Source organism: Cherax quadricarinatus, chromosome 49, assembly GCF_038502225.1.
Source record: "Cherax quadricarinatus isolate ZL_2023a chromosome 49, ASM3850222v1, whole genome shotgun sequence".
NCBI classification, from domain to species: Eukaryota; Metazoa; Arthropoda; class Malacostraca; order Decapoda; family Parastacidae; genus Cherax; species Cherax quadricarinatus.
In genome coordinates, this window is record NC_091340.1 from 11,983,123 (window position 1) to 12,003,668 (window position 20,546).

The following is a 20,546-nucleotide window of genomic DNA, read 5'->3' on the forward strand; positions in this document are numbered from 1 at the left end:
GTGGAATAGTTTATAACCCTGTATGTTGCATTCAGAAGGCATTTCTCTATCTTTCAGGTTGAACCAGGTCTCTGTTATACCAATAATATCTATATTACCTACACTTGCAAGTAATCTTAGCTCATCTATCTTATTTCTTAGACTCCTACTACATGTATTTGTATAGTAAACCTTAAAGGAGCTAGTCACTCATTGCCCTCTATCTACTAGCCATACCTCTATAATCTATCAGTTTAAATTCCTTGACAAGTCATCTATTACCCCATCAATCGAATTGGCTAATGCAACCACTCCAGCCCCAGAGAGATAAACCCCATCTCTTGCATACATATCACGTTTGCCATAGAATATGTCCCAGTTATCAATGAATGGGATTGCAAGTTCCTTGCAGCACCTGTCTAGCCAGCAATTTATACCAATTGCTCTAGACATCTATTCATTGCCCACTCCCTTTCCAGGCAAGATGCTACATGTGACTGGGATCCCTCCCTTAGACCTGACTACTTCTATGGCTGACCTGTACCTATCCAGCACCTCCTGTCTCCTGCTCTTCCCAATGTCATTACCCCCAGCACTAAGACAGATAATGGGCCTGTTCCCATTACCTGACATAATATTATCCAACCTGCTGACTACGTCACCAACACCAGCTCCTGGAAGGCACACCCACTGTCTGACCTTTCTATATCTGTTACAAAAAGCACGGTCCATATATCTCACCTGAGAATCACCTACAATTAAAACATTCTTACCTTGATTAGCAAAACCTGCGCAAGTTATTCTGCAGAAAGAGTGATGAAGGCTTGAGCCTCTATCTGCTGAATGTGCTGTAATCTCTGGGAGATCAGGCAGTAGATAATCTCCTCCAGCTTTTTTTTAAATACTGTACTAAGTACCTGATTTCTGGCAAAGGCTCCACTCAGTCTCCTCAAGTTGAGTGCGGAGAGAACTCAGCTCACGTCTTAGTTGTTCTGTCTGGCTGTGATGGCTGTCACGATCTCTTCGCACCTCCTCTAGCTCTGCTAGCAGCTTCCGACGCTCCTGCTGCAGCTGGTGAAGAGATTACATCAGGACCAAGAACCAAAGGTAACTAAAATAATAATAATAATAATAATTTCTTAATACATGAAACAGTTTTTCACAAAATTGGATAAAACTTAATATTGCTCGTGGCAAATCACTGGCTTTTCAGAGTATTTTGGTATCATTTTGGAAGGCAGAGTTCCGACTAAAGGGAAATAAGACACGTTATGACTGGACTATCTTGTCGCCAAACTGAGGGCCTTAGCCCACAGCAAAATTGTCCAGAAACTAGCAGGCCAGTGTACTGTCCGCTGTACCATGGACAACATGCTAGCTTGATAGCTTTAGGACTAGCTGGCCATGGGTTTAAACCCTCTGTTCAGTTAGCTGCTTACAGTCATATTACAATTTCGTGAGTCATGGGTTATCCTAAGGTAAGTCAAAGTTTTTATTTAGGTATGCCATACAACACATGTAATTTTTTAAATTGGTCTTATGGTCAAACAAGTGTTATTGAAACATATAATGTAGGTTTGATCTGGGATAACCAAATAAAGATAAACAATGTGACCTGCATCCTTTGGGGTTCTGATGATAACCAAGATGTTGAGAAGTTAGAATCATTAGAAAAAACAGAAATAGAAAAGAGAAGAGTGTGAGCACGAGAAGCAGCAATAATAAAAAAAAAATATTATAGCAAGTCTCAAGTGATAGCAACTTCAGCTGGCAACTGAGGGACCTGAGTTTGAACTTCTGCTCAATTAGCAGTAGGGATGTGCAGTGTACCTGGGTGTTAAGTGACTGTTGTGGGTCGCATCTTGGGGAAGAGTATGAAAGGATCCCAATGGAAATAAACCATTATAGATTTATTGAGCAATCCTGGGTAACCCTTTAGGTTAATGCCTGTGGAACCCTCTTGATCCAAGAAATTGGAGTTACACTTCTCTTCCTTGGATGAAGCCTAATCTACCAAGGGAAGTTTTTGATGCTGGTGATGGGCTCTTGATCTAAAGAAATGGACCTATGATCCAAGTACGTAATTAAATAGAATGTGAATGCCTTCCATTACCCAATGCCCTACATTGGGGAAAAGCTAAACCCAAAGGGGTTTAGTGCTCTCTCCCTGAATATAATAATAATAATAAAGCCTGAATGCTTCTCACTTACATATAGCGCATAAATAATTATTTTATACGTGTGAAAACAAGCTTGGAGAATGAAAAGTTATCCGATTTGGTCCATACCAGGAGTCAGCTCTTGTTTCATAGCTCATAAGACTTTCCACAATCAACAAGGCAACTCCTTCCGCCCTTGAGGAAGGCTAACTTGCATTAAGCATATATAAAAATCGCTTCGATTGGAGGCCCTCTTAATAAGTATTCAACATATAAATTAGCCATGAAAATACGTTTTCTTCGTTACTTTAAAGAAAACTTAAAGACTTGTAAGGATAAACTTGTATAATCTTGGCATTCACTATTGTATTTTGCATTGTTACTTTTTCTTGTGTGGTTAGGTTAGGTTCGTCAGGAAACAGGACAAATGTGATATTGATAAATTAATGTATCAATCGTAACTGTAAAATCTATTATGCTTTTCTGTCGCAGAAATGTGAAGAAACAAAAGAAAAAGAATAAATGATAAAGAAAAAGAAGAAACAAAATAAAAATAAAAAAGACAAGCTAGAAGAAAGAAGAAATAAGAATAAAGAAGCAAGAGGAGGAAGTCGTACCCTAACCAAAGACGGAATAAAGCTTCCGTCTTCAGCCAAGATGACAGTAGAAACATTCTCACAACAGTCATAGGCAAGATACATTATTATTATTATTATTATTATTATTATTATTATTATTATTATTATTATCACAACTAAGCGATAAACCCACAAGGGTCACAGACATAATACAGGACCCCAATGGAAATAAGTCACTGTGACTTGTTTGGGTTATCCTAGGTTCTCTACACATATGCTGCTATGTGTGATAATTTATGTAACTGTATTTGTGTATACCTGAATAAATTTACTTACTTACAGGTACCTCTTCCTCTTTCTCCCCTTCTCTCTCTCTCTCCCTCTTTCTCCCCTCTTTCTCCTCTCTCTCTCTCTCTCTCTCTCTCTCTCTCTCTCTCTCTCTCTCTCTCTCTCTCTCTCTCTCTCTCTCTCTCTCTCTCTCTCTCTCTCCTCAAAAGTCATGAATCCTTCAGAGAGTTTGTAACCCAACACCGAGGCTGACCGCAGTGACCCTAGGCAATGACCCCTGGCAGTGACCCCAGACAGTGAAACGAGGTGTACTTCCACCATCACTGACACCATCATAACCACTACCATCTACATCCCCATCACACTACCATCACAACCACCAACACCATCTGCAACACCCTCACACCCACCATTATCTGCAACACCACACCCACCAACACCATCTGCAACACCATCACATCCACCAATACCATTTGCAACACCATCTACAACACCATCACACCTATCAACACCATCTGCAGCACTAACACACCCACCACCAAGGAATTGGAGCTATGATTCCATTCCTCAGATCAAAACTGATAAATTCCCATTCTCTGTATGACTCCCTATGAATTTAGCGCTCCCAGTGCAATAATTTAACATTCTTCTCAATATGCGACAAACAAATTATTGAAGAAACACCACTAACATCATTCTGCTCCTGTAGCTACAAATAATTGATAATTACAAATAGGTAATCACAACTAGGTAACAGCAAATAGGTAATCACAAATAGGTAATTACTAGGAGTAAAGGTATAATGATCAGCTTTCACCATTTGCAAGACACGAGTGCTGGTTCTTCTGCGATTTCGACAAAAAATTGCAAACCCATTTGATGGCCTATTTTCAGATTTTCAGCTATTTTAATTTGCTACAGTACTATCATTACCAATTTGCTGCTATCACGGCTACTTTACTGTCATATTATGAATATAATCACAATATAATCGACACTGTTTAAAATCCAAGAGCCAGTCCAAACTGTGTTCCTAATTTGTTCCAGTTCCCAGGCTGTCAAAGTATATTTATACAATAGGGGAAATCTCCCTTCTATTTAGGCCTAGAAGAAGGCTCAGATCTTTGACAGGTACTCGACTGCACAATAACGATATTATTATTATTATTATTATTATTATTATTATTATTATTATTATTATTATTAAGGCGAGCAGTGTCAACAGCAATGGTAGCAGAAGGTTACAAAGATCTTAGGGGAGAGAAGAAAAGTTAACACGTTGATGTTCAAGGAGATCAAAGAAGGCATCATCAACTTAGTAGAGAGAATGTTCACTATGTCTCAGGTTGATAAGATTTCGTTCGGATTTTTAACCCCGGAGGGTTAGCCACCCAGGATAACCCAAGAAAGTCAGTGCGTCACCGAGGACTGTCTAACTTATTTCCACTGGGGTCCTTAATCTTGTCCCCCAGGATGCGACCCACACCAGTCGACTAATAGAGTACCTATTTGCTGCTAGGTGAACAGGACAAGTGTAAGGAAACTTGTTGAAATGTTTCCACCCGCCGGAAATCGAACCCGGGCCCTCCGTGTGTGAAGCGGGAGCTTTAGCCAACAGGCCACCGGGCTGGTGGCCATCAACGTCGACGTGCTCTGTTTTCTTTCAAACAAGACCTCTGTAACCCTCTCACTACCATTACTTTTGATACTGCTCGCCTTAATTCACAAATTATTATTATTGTTATTATTATTACATTCACAGGAAAGCACGTATGAGTTATATAGTGCATGGGGAAAAGGGGCAAGTTAGTTTTCATCCAAGTGGAGAGCAGTTCCAATTCCTTGGATCAAAAACCCTTCACTAATAACAAAGCACTTTGAAGGATCGACAAGAGTGGAAGTGATTGACTAACATGGATTAAAGCCTATCGATTAAATGGGTCAATAAGGCTGCATGTTTCATGTTCACCACCAGTCAAGAATACTTTAATACCTAAAATAGAGTTAAGTAAATTCTCACTTCATATATACTGAGAGACAGATCTTACAGTGTATACACTGCTGAATAAAAGCGGAATTGGCTTACCTGGTAGAAAAAAAATATCGGGTGCGACTTGAACTAATGTCCTTAAAGTCTTAAAACTCACAAGCCATGGGTTCAAGCCTCATCCGTACTGATATTTGTTTGCAATCGAGTTAATACGATTTCGTGAGTGAGTTACCTGATATGTCTGTGTGGTTAATGACTGTTCCACCTTCAAGGCCTTCTGCTGGGCTCCCTTCAGACGAGAGTCGTACAGATCCCGAATCTTCTTCAGTTCTCTCTCCCACGTCCGCTCCTTCTCCTCGTACACCTGAAGCAGTCGCTTAAGTTAGTCTAGACATGAATAATCTTGCAGAAGAAATGAAACCGACAAACTGATACAAAGAGAAGCTATGACAGAATGGGAAAAGTTTATTATTACGTTTCGCTTGGAGACTGAACGAAACACACTTACTACGTTTTCATTCTGCCAGTTTTTTTTTTTTTTATCATGGCTAACTTTACCATAATCCTTATAGAGAATAAACTTTGAATTTGAATTTGAATTTGAATAAAGGTGAAAACGGTATTGGTACCGACAATATGTGGTTAAGGACACGTGAGCAAACTCTGGGTACATTTATTAGGGTTGTTTTGGTCCTGAGACCGTGTTCACTCCAAACATGTCTTGGTCTTGAGACCTTGTTCACTCCAAACATGTCTTGGTCCTAAGACCGCGTTCACTCCCAACATGTTTGGCGTGTACAAGGTCCCACGACTAAAACGTATACCAAAAAAAAAAAAAAATCCTGCGCATTTGCTCACATGTTTGTAACCACAGCTGACAAGGAATATTAGAAATGCATTTTAAAGTCAAAATATTTAATATAGTTCTCAGAAAAATTCTTGACTTTCATGAATCGCTTAAATTTGTACTATTTTCTGTAATAATTAAAATATAAAATGTTTATTTTTGTTAATCTTTGATTGTGACTAATATCGATATTTTGAGGAATTGGATATGATGAAATTTCTAATCTCTGGTATGTTGTTCAATACACTAGTGTTTACCCAACCAAAGAGTTTATTGACAAGTTTCCCCGAGTCCCTCCTAATTTACGTTTCCTAGATGCACTAATCTGAGTCCCTTCCACCTTATTCTATGTCCTACCTTGAATATCACCTGCTCGTTCTGCTCCATAGTCTCCCGAAGAGTGTTGATCTCAGAGTCCTTCTCCTTCAACATGGCCTCCAGCTCCGCCACTCCAGAGTCTGAGGGCGAGGGTGTCTGGTGGTGTTCGTCAAGCGTGAGTTCACTGATTGACCCTGCTACTGAGCCGCATATGGTTCGGTCTAAACCCAAGTTGGACCCTGTAACTGACAACGATCTATCCAGACCTAGATTCGACCCACTAACAGAGCCCGATCTGTCAAGGTTGGAGCCGGTCACTGAAGCAGATCTGTCCAATCCGACGTTCGAGCCCGATCGGTCGAGTCCTTGGACGGACCCAGAGTGGTGCGTATTGCTGATGCGAGTGAGGTTTGTAACCGAGCCGCCCATCCGCTGGTGTAGACCATTGGTCACTGGCTGGTGGTGGTGATGGTGGTTGTGGTGGTGGTGATGGTGAGCATACGAGTGACCAGAGTCACTAGAGAGATTTTTCAGACTGTCGTAGCGAGGGAGGTCGCTGTTTGAGTACCCGTTGACACGTATGTAAGTGGCCGCGTTGTCGTACGTGCTAGAGAGTCTGTTGTCATAAGAATTGTCGTAGCTGCCTGCAAGTCTGTTTTCTTGAGCAAACCTCATGTGAGGCTGACCATCCTCAATATTACTACAAGTGGACTGATGTGAGGGTGGACGTGGTGGAGGTGGAGGGTAGGATGGTGGTGATTTATTACTATTACTACTACTGCTACTGGTGCTGCTAATGCTGTTATTGTTATTGTTCAAACTGTTCTTGTTGTTCATGGAAGTGTTTTTACTATTGTGAAGCTTGGTGAGACTGTTGTATTTGTTGTTGTTTTCATTGGTGTGATGATCGTAGCAAGTTGATGCAGAGAGTGGCGTGACCAGACCACGACGGTCAAGGGAGCAGCTGTTGTTGCTCATAGTCTTGAGGTCACCCATACCTGTAGTGAGATCAGTAATTAGTACCGGAGCTCACCCATACCTGTAGTGAGATCAGTGATTAGTACCGGAGTTCACCCATACCTGTAGTGAGATCAATAATTAGTACCGGAGTTCACCCATACCTGTAGTGAGACCAGGGATTAGTACCCGAGGTCACGCATGCCTGTAGTGAGACTAGGTCACCCACACCTCTAGCAAGGTTACAGTCTTGCACGGAAAGAACTTCGTGATTTGCAAAGCTCTGATTTGAAACCCTTTGCAAGTACAGGTAGCCTACACATAACCTACAAATAACCTAAAACTACCCTACAAGTAATCTACAAGTAACTACAAGTAACCTACACGTAACCTACAGGTAACCTACAAGTAAAAACTCATGAGCCAGCGATTCGAGAGTACCCCTCCTCTACCTCTGATCAAAAGCTGATTAACCTTCTATTTCCCATGGCTTTAACACTTCATAAATATAATAATGTTTGGGTTATAATTACCCAGACTCAATTAACCGGAGACCTTTATTGCCTAACATGGTAACTGACAGGTTAAAGGGTCACATCTATAATGGCGTGTTGCTATTAAAATACACAGAGTTAAATATGGCTGGACAATAATCATGTATATTTAAATATGGTTTTCCAACGAAATATTACATCAATAACATTTATTTGGAATAGGGAATTGGTCATAAAAGTGTTTGGAAATTGCGTATTGGTTGGGGGATAGTGGGGGGCGATGGTGGGGGTGGTGGCGGGGGTGGGTGTGTGAAGATGGTGGCTGTAGTAGTGGAGAGATGGTGGTGGTAGTAGTGGGGAGACGGTGGTGGTGGTAATAGTGGGGAGATGATGGTGGTGGTAGTAGTGGAGAGATGATGGGTGGTGGTGGTAGTAGTGGAGAGATAATGGTGGTGGTTACCTGGAGGTTATTCCGGGGATCAACGCCCCCGCGGCCCGGTCCATGACCAGGCCTCCCGATGGATCAGGGCCTGATCAACTAGGCTGTTACTGCTGGCCGCACGCAGTCCAACGTACGAGCCACAGCCCGGCTGATCCGGCACTGACTTTAGGTATCTGTCCAGCTCTCTCTTGAAGGCAGCCAGGGGTTTATTGGCAATTCCCCTAATGCTTGATGGGAGGCTGTTGAACAGTTTTGGGCTCCGGACACTTATGGTGTTTTCCCTTAGTGTACCAATGGCGCCCCTACTTTTTATTGGGGGTATTTTGCATCGCCTGCCCAGTCTTTTACTTTCGTAGGGAGTGATTTCTGTGTGCAGATTTGGGACCATTCCTTCCAAGATTTTCCAAGTGTAGATTATGATATATCTCTCCCTCCTGCGTTCCAACGAGTACAAGTCAAGTGCTTCCAAGCGTTCCCAGTAGTTAAGGTGCTTGACAGAACTTATACGTGCAGTAAAGGATCTCTGTACACTCTCTAGATCTGCGATTTCACCTGCTTTGAATGGAGATGTTAATGTACAGCAGTATTCCAGCCTAGAGAGAACAAGTGATTTGAAAAGGATCATCATGGGCTTGGCATCTCTCGTTTTGAAAGTTCTCATTATCCATCCTATCACTTTCTTTGCACGTGCGATCGTGGCACTGTTGTGATCCTTGAAAGTGAGATCCTCAGACATTACTACTCCCAGGTCCCTTACATTATTTTTCCGCTCTATTGTATGGCCGGAGTCAGTAGTATACTCTGTTCTAGTTATTATCTTCTCCAGTTTTCCATAACGGAGTAGTTGGAATTTGTCCTCACTGAACATCATATTGTTTACCGTTGCCCACTGGAAAACTTTGTTTATATCTTCTTGGAGGTTAACCGCGTCCTCAGCAGATGACAGCCTCATGCAGATCCTAGTATCATCCGCAAAGGATGATACGGTGCTGTGGTGTATATCTCTGTCTATGTCTGATATGAGGATAAGGAATAAGATGGGGGCGAGTACTGTGCCTTGTGGAACAGAGCTCTTCACTATGGCAGCCTCCGATTTAACTCTGTTGACCACTACTCTTTGTGTTCGATTTGTTAGGAAGTTGAAGATCCATCTCCCCACTTTCCCAGTTATTAATTTAGAACGTATTTTATGGGCTATTACGCCATGATCGCATTTGTCAAATGCTTTTGCAAAGTCTGTGTATATTACATCTGCATTCCGATTTTCTTCCAGTGCATCCAAGGCCATGTCATGGTAGTAGTGGAGAGATAATGGTGGTGGTAGTAGTGGAGAGATGATGGTGGTGGTAGTAGTGGAGAGATGATGGTGGTGGTAGTAGTGGAGAGATGATGGTGGTGGTAGTAGTGGAGAGATGATGGTGGTGGTAGTAGTGGAGAGATGATGGTGGTGGTAGTAGTGGAGAGATGATGGTGGTGGTAGTAGCGGAGAGATGATGGTGGTGGTAGTAGCGGAGAGATGATGGTGGTGGTAGTAGTGGAGAGATGATGGTGGTGGTAGTAGTGGACAGATGATGGTGGTGGTAGTAGTGGACAGATGATGGTGGTGGTAGTAGTGGACAGATGATGGTGGTGGTAGTAGTGGAGAGATGGTGGTGGTAGTAGTGGAGAGATGATGGTGGTGATAGTAGTGGGGAGATGATGGTGGTGGTAGTAGTGGGGAGATGATGGTGGTGGTAGTAGTTGGGAGATGATGGTGGTGGTAGTAGTGGGGAGATGGTGGTGGTGGTAGTAGTGGGGAGATGGTGGTGGTGGTAGTAGTGGGGAGATGGTGGTGGTAGTAGTGGGGAGATGATGGTGGTGGTAGTAGTGGGGAGATGGTGGTGGTAGTAGTGGGGAGATGGTGGTGGTGGTGGTAGTAGTGGGGAGATGGTGGTGGTGGCAGTAGTGGGGAGATGGTGGTGGTGGTAGTAGGGGGGAGATGGTGGTGGTGGTGGTAGTAGTGAGGAGATGGTGGTGGTGGTAGTAGTGGGGAGATGGTGGTGCTGGTAGTACTGGGGAGATGGTGGTGGTGGTGGTAGTAGTGGGGGAATTGTGGTGGTGGTAGTAGTGGAGAGATGGTGGTGGTAATAGTTGGGAGAAGATGGTGGTAGTAGTGGAGAGATGGTGATGATAGTAGTGGGGAGATGGTGGTGGTGGTAGTAGTGGGGAGATGATGGTGGTGGTAGTAGTGGGGAGATGATGGTGGTGGTAGTAGTGGAGAGATGATGGTGGTGGTAGTAGTGGGGAGATGGTGGCGGTAGTAGTGGGGAGATGGTGGTGGTAGTAGTGGGGAGATGGTGGTAGTAGTGGCGAGATGGTGGTGGTGGTAGTAGTGGGGAGATGGTGGTGGTGGTAGTAGTGGGGAGATGGTGGTGGTGGTAGTAGTGGGGAGATGGTGGTGGTGGTAGTAGTGGGGAGATGGTGGTGGTAGTAGTGGGGAGATGGTGGTGGTGGTGGTAGTAGTGGGGAGATGGTGGTGGTGGTGGTAGTAGTGGGGAGATGGTGGTGGTGGTAGTAGTGGGGAGATGGTGGTGGTGGTAGTAGTGGGGAGATGGTGGTGGTGGTAGTAGTGGAGAGATGGTGGTGGTAGTAGTGGGGAGAAGATGGTGGTAGTAGTGGAGAGATGGTGGTGGTGGTAGTAGTGGGGGAATTGTGGTGGTGGTAGTAGTGGAGAGATGGTGGTGGTGGTGGTAGTGGGGGAATTGTGGTGGTGGTAGTAGTGGGGGAATTGTGGTGGTTGTAGTAGTGGGGGAATTGTGGTGGTTGTAGTGGGGGAATTGTGGTGGTTGTAGTAGTGGGGGAATTGTGGTGGTGGTAGTAGTGGGGGAATTGTGGTGGTGGTAGTAGTGGGGAGATGGTTACCTGGAGGTTATTCCGGGGATCAACGCCCCCGTGGCCCGGTCCATGACCAGGCCTCCCGATGGATCAGGACCTGATCAACCAGGCTGTTACTGCTGGCCGCACGCAGTCCAACGTACGAGCCACAGCCCGGCTGATCCGGCACTGACTTTAGGTATCTGTCCAGCTCTCTTGAAGGCAGCCAGGGGTTCATTGGCAATTCCCCTAATGCTTGAGGGGAGGCTGTTGAACAGTCTTGGGCCCCGGACACTTATGGTGTTTTCCCTTAGTGTACCAATGGCGCCCCTACTTTTTATTGGGGCATTTTGCATCGCCTGTCCAGGTGGTGGTAGTAGTGGGGAGATGGTGGTAGTAGTTGAGAGATGGTAGTGGTGGTAGTAGTGGGGAAATTGTGGTGGTGGTAGTAGTGGGGGAATTGTGGTGGTGGTAGTAGTGGAGAAATGGTGGTGGTAGTAGTTGGGAGATGGTAGTAGTGGGGAGATGGCGGTGGTGGTAGTAGTAGTGGGGAAATGGCGGTGGTGCTAGTAGTGGGGAGATGGCGGTGGTGGTAGAGGTGGGGAGATGGTGGTGGTGGCAGTAGTGGGGGAATTGTGGTGGTGGTAGTGGGGAAGCTGTGGTGGTGGTAGTGGGGAGGCTGTGATAGTGGTAGTGGGGAGGCTGTGGTGGTGGTAATGGGGAAGCTGTCCTGGTGGTGGTAGTGGGGAAGCTGTCCTGGTGGTAGTGGGGAAGCTGTCCTGGTGGTGGTAGTGGGGAAGCTGTGGTGGTGGTAGTGGGGGAATGGTGGTGGTGATGAAATTTGTGGTATTGATAGTGTTGAAGGAAATGTGGAATGGGTTTGGTAATCGTGGTGATAGCAACGATGATGACAATGATTTTGATGAAGGGGGAAGGAGGCCTATTAGAGGGAAAGACTAGTAGCACAAGTGCAAAGAAAATAATAGGATGGATAATGAGAACGTTCAAAACGAGAGATGCCAAGCCAATGATGATCCTTTTCAAATCACTTGTTCTTTCTAGGCTGGAATACTGCTGTACATTAACATCTCCATTCAAAGCAGGTGAAATTGCAGATCTAGAGAGTGTACAGAGATCCTTTACTGCACGTATAGTTCTGTCAAGCACCTTAACTACTGGGAACGCTTGGAAGCACTTGACTTGTACTCGTTGGAACGCAGGAGGGAGAGATATATCATAATCTACACTCGGAAAATCCTGGAAGGAATGGTCCCGAATCTGCACACAGAAATCACTCCCTACGAAAGTAAAAGACTGGACAGGCGATTCAAAATTCCCCCAATTAAAAGTAGGGGCGCCATTGGTACACAAAGAGAAAACACCATAAGTGTCCGGGGCCCAAGACTGTTCAACAGCCTCCCATCAAGCATTAGGGGAATTACCAATAAACCCCTGGCTGCCTTCAAGAGAGCTTAACAGATACCTAAAGTCAGTGCCGGATCAGCCGGGCTGTGGCTCGTACGTTGGACTGCGTGCGGCCAGCAGTAACAGCCTGGTTGATCAGGCCCTAATCCACCGGGAGGCCTGGTCATGGACCGGGCCACGGGGGCGTTGATCCCCGGAATAACCTCCAGGTAATAGCATTAATAATAACACTGGTCAACAACCAAAATGTTTCCAAGACCAGAGTAGCAGTTTCTAACTAATTTTAGGTCACTGATAATGAATATATTGGTTAAAATTGTTTGTTATCTCTACTTTTCAATATAGAGCTACGTGTCACAACAGGTTCCAACAGGCCTGTGACAGTGTGTTTCTTACCACACTCACAGTCTGATTGACCTTCATTATTGTTCCAGCAGTCACAGAAGGTGGTTGTGATGTCCAAGTTTATATTTTGAGGTGAAAGGTCGGTGATTTTCTTAGCCAAACACTTTTTAAACTTATAATAAATATTCACTTAGCAAACTATTGATATGCATGTGAGGCATATTATATTAATTTTATTTTCCTACTGAATGATATAAATACTTCTGCTTAGCTGTCATGCTCTGTATTATAATGTTAAATTAATGAATAAATTATTTGTTTATCTTCTAATTGTTTGCTGTTTTCTTCTTTCAGATGTCTTGTAGTTGTGTGAATAGTGCAGACAACTTCTGCTACATTTGTGGTGAGGTGACCTTGGCATCACAGAAGCGCAGTATAACTGCTATGGTTAGAAAGGCGTATCACCTATATTTTGGATGCATGATTGGTGACCAGGATAAGAACTGGACTCCACACACATGCTGCAACAATTGTGCTACTGACCTTCGCCAATGGTTGAACAGGAGGAAGAAAGGAATGCATTTTGCTGTGCCACTGACATGGCGGGAGCCAACAGACCATACCAACCATTGTTATTTCTGCATGGTACCTCCAGTACAAAAGTGCTTGTCAAAGAAAAAAAAAGGGGTCCATTGAATATCCAAACATTCCATCAGGTATTGGCCCAGTTCCACATGGAGGTCTACCTGTTCCTGATGCACCAACTTCGGTATCCTTCGAGTCAGATGAAGAAAGTGGTTAGTAGGAAGAAGAGAAGGATGACAGTGCTGGATTACACAGTGACCGAAACTTTGATGACGCACACTCCTCTAGGCCACATCTCATAACAAAAGGGGAACTCCATGACTTTGTCAGGGATCTGCAACTACCCAAAAATAAGGCAGAGCTGCTAGGCTCTCGTCTTCAACAGTGGAATCTCCTAGCAGCTGATGTGAAGATTTCAGAATTTCGTGGCCGTCATCAAAACTTACAAGAACATGGAATGTAACATATCACTTAAAATCCACTTTTTGGACTCACATTTAGACTTTTTTCCAGCGAACCGTGAGACAGTGACGAACATGGTGAAAGGTTTCACCAAGATATTTCAACCATGGGAAAATGGTACCAGGGCAAATGGGGCACAAGAATGCTTGCAGAATATTGCTGGACATGGGCAAGAGATGATTCTTCAGCCCACAATAAGCGTCAAGCAAAAAGGCAGAAAGTAGGTACAGATTAGAGTTTAAAACATACTGACACATATTGTACGCTATAATAAGATAATCAGATATTACATGTCTCGTATCATTTTTCAAGGTGATATTTGGATTCAGACATGAAAATACATAAGAATTAACTAATCTCATTTAAGAAGCATACAACTTTTCAAAAATTGTTGACCAGTGTAATAAACAACTGTTATTGGTTAATGGCTTCAGGACAATAACAAAAATATCTACTTAAAAAAATATTCATTGAAAAAACAAATTGTCAAATTGACTGAAATAGAGGAAAACACATTTCAAAATATATTGATTTTGGGGGATAAAAAATGGAAAAAATACAAAAGACAATTTTTAATATTCTGCCTGGAGAGAAGCCAGTAGCAGCCACCAGGGACACGGGGCCAGGAGCTGAGCTCGACCCCCTGTAACCACAACTGAGGACATACATACAACATTGAGGACGTGGTACTTACTGCCATAGTGGTGAATGCCTCCTCGTGCCAGTGTGGGCGTGGAGGTGTACCGTGGGTCAGGGGGGCGTGCTGGGGGCGTGCTGGTGGAGTGAAGTAGAAATCCTCCAGAGGACCCCGTCAGACTCCCCCCGCACCCACCCTGGGGGGCAACGCCCCCCTGCACCCCAGCAGAAGCCACTGGTTTGAAGGCTATGGGCCGGATGACCACCTTGCCCTAAGGAAGGGAAGAGACGATAATCTCATATTAACAATCTTATCAGTTAATGGTCGTGGGGACCACCGTACGGTTTCAGTCCATGCCCCTGCGGCACGGTCTCAGACCAGGTTCCTGCGACACGGTCTCAGACCAGGTTCCTGCGACACGGTCTCAGACCAGGTTCCTGCGACACGGTCTCAGACCAGGTTCCTGCGACACGGTCTCAGACCAGGTTCCTGCGACACGGTCTCAGACCAGGTTCCTGCGACACGGTCTCAGACCAGGTTCCTGCGACACGGTCTCAGACTAGGCCTCACTTGAAAAGGTAATATCAGGAAGAACACAAAAGCACAATACCGTGACTGGAACAATACACAAACAACCCCGCACACACAAGAAACTTGACGACGATCCGGCCCGACCTTGACCACTGACTAGTCACACTAACACACGAAAGTAAGAGAGCCAGTATATATATACGAGAGGAGAGCAGTTACTGTGTGTTAGTGTGACTAATTCGGACCGAAACGTCGTTAGCAGTTAGTGTGTTAGTGTGACTAATTCGGACCGAAACGTTGTTATAGAGTTTATTTCTCCTATGGGTTATTTGTGTAATGTTAGAAGAATGAGAGATATTAAGAGAGTCACGGGAAGGTTACTTGTAAGAATGTTGTCGGAGATCAATATCCCCGCGACTTATAACAGGTCTTCTGCTGGATCAACACCTTATCAACCAGTCTGTTACTGCTGGCCACAAGCACTCCAATGTACGAAGCACAGCGTGGCTGATCAGGAACCGACTTGAGGAACTTATAATCGGAGCTAAACGCTAAACCCACAAAGGTCATAGAGCTCTCTTAATTATAGCTGTGTAGTGAAGGTCAGCAGATGCTTGCAAGATTTACTCATCATCTTATGGGTTAATTAAACAGCACTCCTGTCAGAGTGCAAAACATTTAACAAGCTTTCGGTTCACACATGAGAAGACAGGAGTTCATCCCTGGATGGTTGTTGTCTACCAACCTACTGCCAGAATGCAATGTACAACAAGACTTTCGTTCAGTTACTCAGACGAAAGAGAGGGTAGCTCTAGATCAGGGGATCAAGAGCTCTTCAACAGCATCAAGGCAGAGATGCATCAGTCATTTAATCGCTCTCCTTTAATGACTGTTGCATGAAATTAGTGTTTGACTGTGCTATCTGCTTTACCTGTACATACCTGCTTACTTGCTCTCTCTCTCTCTCTCTCTCTCTCTCTCTCTCTCTCTCACTGTCTTACTCAAACTGTCTCACATACGCTCTCTGTCTATCACTGTTTTACTTAAACTGTCTCACATACGCTATCTCTCTCTTTCTCTCTCTCTCTGTCTGTCTGTCTCTCTCTCGCTCTCTCTCTCTCTCTCTCTATCTCTCTCTCTCTCTCTCTCTCACACACTCACACACACACACACACACACACACACACACGTCAATCACAACTTCATATCCTGCTACATACAATGTCGATAAGTGACTGCCCACCGGCTGTGGGCAGTGGACATGTGTGGGTGGGCAGTGGACATGTGTGGGTGGGCAGTGGACATGTGTGGGTGGGCAGTGGACATGTGTGGGTGGGCAGTGGACATGTGTGGGTGGGCAGTGGTCAGTTTACACACAGACCATTCACGGATCAGGTCTCCGTGTGATAATTTCAGAAAGATCGTCCGATCAAGTTCAAAGTCAATTTCGTTACTGAAAAGTTTAAAGCCGAACAGTAGAATTTTTCCCAAGTTATCACATGGAAAAAAATCAGGAATCGCTATTTCTAAATAATAATAATAATAATAATAATAATAATAATAATAATAATAATAATAATAATCTCCATGGGGAAGTGGAAAAAAATTCTTCCTCCGTAAGCCATTAGTGTCGTAAGAGGCGACTAAAATGCCGGGAGCAAGGGGATAGTAACACCTTCTCCTGTATAGATCACTAAATTTAAATTATCTCTAAGTTCACAGGGTCATCACAGGGCGACCTAAAAAGAAAAACTTTCGTTTTTTTTCAGGTCACCTTGCCTTGGTGGGATATGGTCGGTGCGTGTAAATAATAATAATAATAATAATAATAATAATAATAATAATAATAATAATAATAATAATAAAATATTATTAATAATAATTTTGACATAATCAAAACTAAGCACTAAGCCTTTTGACTTGTAATTAATAATTTTAATGAAAACTTTTAATTTCCTGACAATGCTGCCCTTGGCCATATTTAATTTATATATAATGTATCCACAAACATTATCTCTCAGTCCACAGCAGGATTCGAACCTACACACACTATCAAAGTACACAGTACTTCGATACAGTATGTGCAGGTTCGAACCCTGCTGTGGACTTAGAGATAATGTTTATAAGCAATTTCGCTTGTTTGCTTATTGTTAAGCATAGTATATTTAAATTCAGAATACACTACCTCTGGTCTGGGACCGAGACACGGAGAAGAATCATTACTTGTTCAATACTCGTCGACTCACAGTACTGAACACTCGGTAAAAAAAAAAAAAAACAAGTCTAGAGATAACTGATCAACGATGCCGGATTTGCGATAGTGATAACTGATTGGAGATGGACCTGATGGGCTAGGAGAAGTGAGAGCCTGAGTTGATATATATTTGGTATGTGTCCAGAGCATGGAACTAATAGGGAGAGGAAGTGGATCCTGTGAATCTGCAAGACTTAATTAGTGCAGGTCATTGTCTGGGTGGTACAAGTTACCCACTGAAATTCAAGATAGTGATCATATACACCAGCCTCAATGTTCAAGATAGTGACCATACAGGCCAGCCTCACTGTTCAAGATAGTGACCATACAGGTCAGCCTCACTGTTCAAGATAGTGACCATACGGGTCTGCATCACTGTTCAAGAGAGTGACCATACAGGTCAGCATCACTGTTCAAGAGAGTGACCATACAGGTCAGCATCACTGTTCAAGATAGTGACCATACAGGTCAGCATCACTGTTCAAGATAGTGACCATACAGGTCAGCATCACTGTTCAAGATAGTGACCATACAGGTCAGCCTCACTGTTCAAGATAGTGACCATACGGGTCTGCATCACTGTTCAAGATAGTGACCATACAGGTCAGCATCACTGTTCAAGATAGTGACAATACGGGTCTACATCACTGTTCAAGATAGTGACCATACGGGTCTGCATCACTGTTCAAGATAGTGGCCATACAGGTCAGCCTCACTGTTCAAGATAGTGACCATACAGGTCAGCATCACTGTTCAAGATAGTGACCATACGGGTCTACATCACTGTTCAAGATAGTGGCCATACAGGTCAGCCTCACTGTTCAAGATAGTGACCATACAGGTCAGCATCACTGTTCAAGATAGTGACCATACGGGTCTACATCACTGTTCAAGATAGTGACCATACGAGTCTGCATCACTGTTCAAGATAGTGACCATACAGGTCAGCCTCACTGTTCAAGATAGTGACCATACAGGTCAGCATCACTGTTCAAGATAGTGACCATACGGGTCTACATCACTGTTCAAGATAGTGACCATACGAGTCTGCATCACTGTTCAAGATAGTGACCATACAGGTCAGCCTTACTGTTCAAGACAGTGACCATACAGGTCAGCCTCACTGTTCAAGATAGTGACCATACAGGTCAGCCTCACTGTTCAAGATAGTGACCATACAGGTCAGCCTCACTGTTCAAGATAGTGACCATACAGGTCAGCCTCACTGTTCAAGACAGTGACCATACAGGTCAGCCTCACTGTTCAAGACAGTGACCATACAGGTCTGCCTCACTGTTCAAGATAGTGACCATACAGGTCAGCCTCACTGTTCAAGATAGTGACCTAGTCAATCATTTCCTTCCGTCTAAGATGCATCCATCTCAACTATTTCCTCATCTTCCTGCGCATGGGTAATGGTAAAGTAATCAGATTTGTTCCAAGGAAATGGAGAGCAGCCTAAGTTCCTTGGAACAAGAGCTCTTCACTGACATCAAGACGACACCTCCCCTCCCCTCGCTGGACATCCTGGAATTATCCTGAAGATGTTTCAGGGGTTAATAACCTCGTGGTAAACTCTCAGACCATGTCTCATGGTTGTTGACCTGATGTACCAGGTTGTTGGTGCCAGCACCAACCACCTAGTACATCAGGAAATGACAAACTTATCAGGCACCCTTTTGAAGATATCTAGGGGGATCTGTCGGTAATTCCCCGTATGCATGATAAGAGGATATTGAAAAGTCTTGGCCCCTTCAAACTTATTGAGTTATATCGTAGTACACTCATTACAATCCAGTTTTCATTGGAGGAATTTGGCACCGTCTGCTAAGCCTCTTGCTTTCATAAGAACATCAGAAAGAAAAAGCACTGCAGCAGGCCTCCTGACTCATGCTAGGCACGTCCAACTCACACCCAACAAGGAGTTTGAGGTAATCAGTCCATCAGCCTGGAGTCAATGTGATGAGTCAACAAGACCGATGGTCTGATCATACTGCCTCCAGGCTGAGGGACTGATTACCTCAAACTCCCGATCTTCAACCATTATTCTCTGTACTGGACTGAGGAAGCCAGTGAATGGCGAAACGTTTTCATAGTAAAGATACCTAAATGTTGCACAAGTGACTGAGTCATCATTCTGTCGGTCCTCCGAGCCACATTATCCAACTCAACAATCTTACTCGTCTTAAAAGGGACAACGTACAGAAATATTCTAACCTAGAGAGAACAAGTATTAACAATAGCTTGACGTCTCTTGTTTTGATGGTTCGGTTATCAGTCCGTGTTAGTATACAATACTGACACCGAGGCAGTACCCAGGATACCATTACTAGTAAGGTAATACCTGGACAGAGAACCGGATACACACCCGCGGTGTGGGCGTGAGTGGGCGTGCCTGCCCAGTACAGCTGTATACACAGCTAGAAAATAATACAGAGTAAAAGATATATAAACCCAGACAATGCCTCTCCTGAGAACACATACTTTAACGCAGGCAGCATAAACCCAGATGTCATAAACCCATAAAAAATAAATTCAAACACTACCGATCCATTGACAGAGCTGTATGACCCTTGTGGGTTTAGGGCTTAGTTATGATAATAATGATTCATTGAATGCAAACTCAGACAAAATAAACCCAGGTAGCATAAACCCGGGCAGCACAAACCCGGGCAGCACAAACCCGGGCAGCACAAACCCGGGCAGCACAAACCCGGGCAGCACAAATCTAGGCAACACAAACCAAAGCAACACGAACCTAAGCAACATAAACCCAGGCAACATGAACCTAGGCAACCAATGGTCAGCGGAGACTTAATATTGCATGCCGGTCTTCTCAACAAAGGTCACGTTGCAAATTCAACGTTTTTAAAGCAGACGAGACCTATCACGTGACCAGGATATTATTATTATTGTTGTTATTATTATTGGGAAGCGCTAGATCCGTAAGGGTGGTACAGCTCATAAAGAATGAGAGTTAATCAGATTTGATTCAAAAGAGGAGGGAGAGGGAAGACTTCGGTTCCTTGGATCGAGAGCCTTGCATCAGCACCACCCCTTGAATGACCTGACCCAGGTATAAATACTGTACTACACAGACGCTGGACACCAGGGCTGCCGGGAGGGTGCATACACTCAGGAATATGTATGTCAGTGTATACTCACCAAGGTATCTATCAGTGAATATACACTGGGAGGTGTTTATCTTATTTAGTGAAGTGTGTGTGTGTGTGTGTGTGTGTGTGTGTGTGTGTGTGTGTGTGTGTGTGTGTGTGTGTGTGTGTGTGTGTGTGTGTGTGTGTGTGTGTGTGTGTGTGTGTGTGGGTGGGTGGGTGGGTGGGTGGGTGGGGTATGTGCGCGCGCGCGCGTGGGCAACATAGCCACTGGATGGATGGATAGATA

The 20,546-nt window shown here is 44.1% G+C and overlaps 1 protein-coding gene across 4 annotated transcripts in view; it reads right to left on the reverse strand.

Moving 5' to 3' along the window:
* Window positions 1–820: 820 nt before the first annotated feature.
* Window positions 821–20,546, reverse strand: part of LOC128697001 (leucine zipper putative tumor suppressor 3) — a 273,151-nt gene continuing 253,425 nt past the window's right edge. Inside the window, exons 5-8 of one of the 4 annotated variants that reach the window (XM_070095200.1) lie at window positions 14,417–14,630; window positions 6,211–7,157; window positions 5,227–5,358; window positions 821–1,050 (exon numbers count right to left, since the gene is read on the reverse strand). In XM_070095200.1, the coding sequence (XP_069951301.1) occupies window positions 889–1,050; window positions 5,227–5,358; window positions 6,211–7,157; window positions 14,417–14,630 (1,455 nt within the window). In that variant the 3' untranslated portion in view covers window positions 821–888. Of the gene's footprint in view, window positions 1,051–5,226; window positions 5,359–6,198; window positions 7,158–14,416; window positions 14,631–20,546 lie in introns of all 4 variants that reach the window. The other 3 variants (XM_070095199.1, XM_070095198.1, XM_070095201.1) reach the window with 3 other exon arrangements.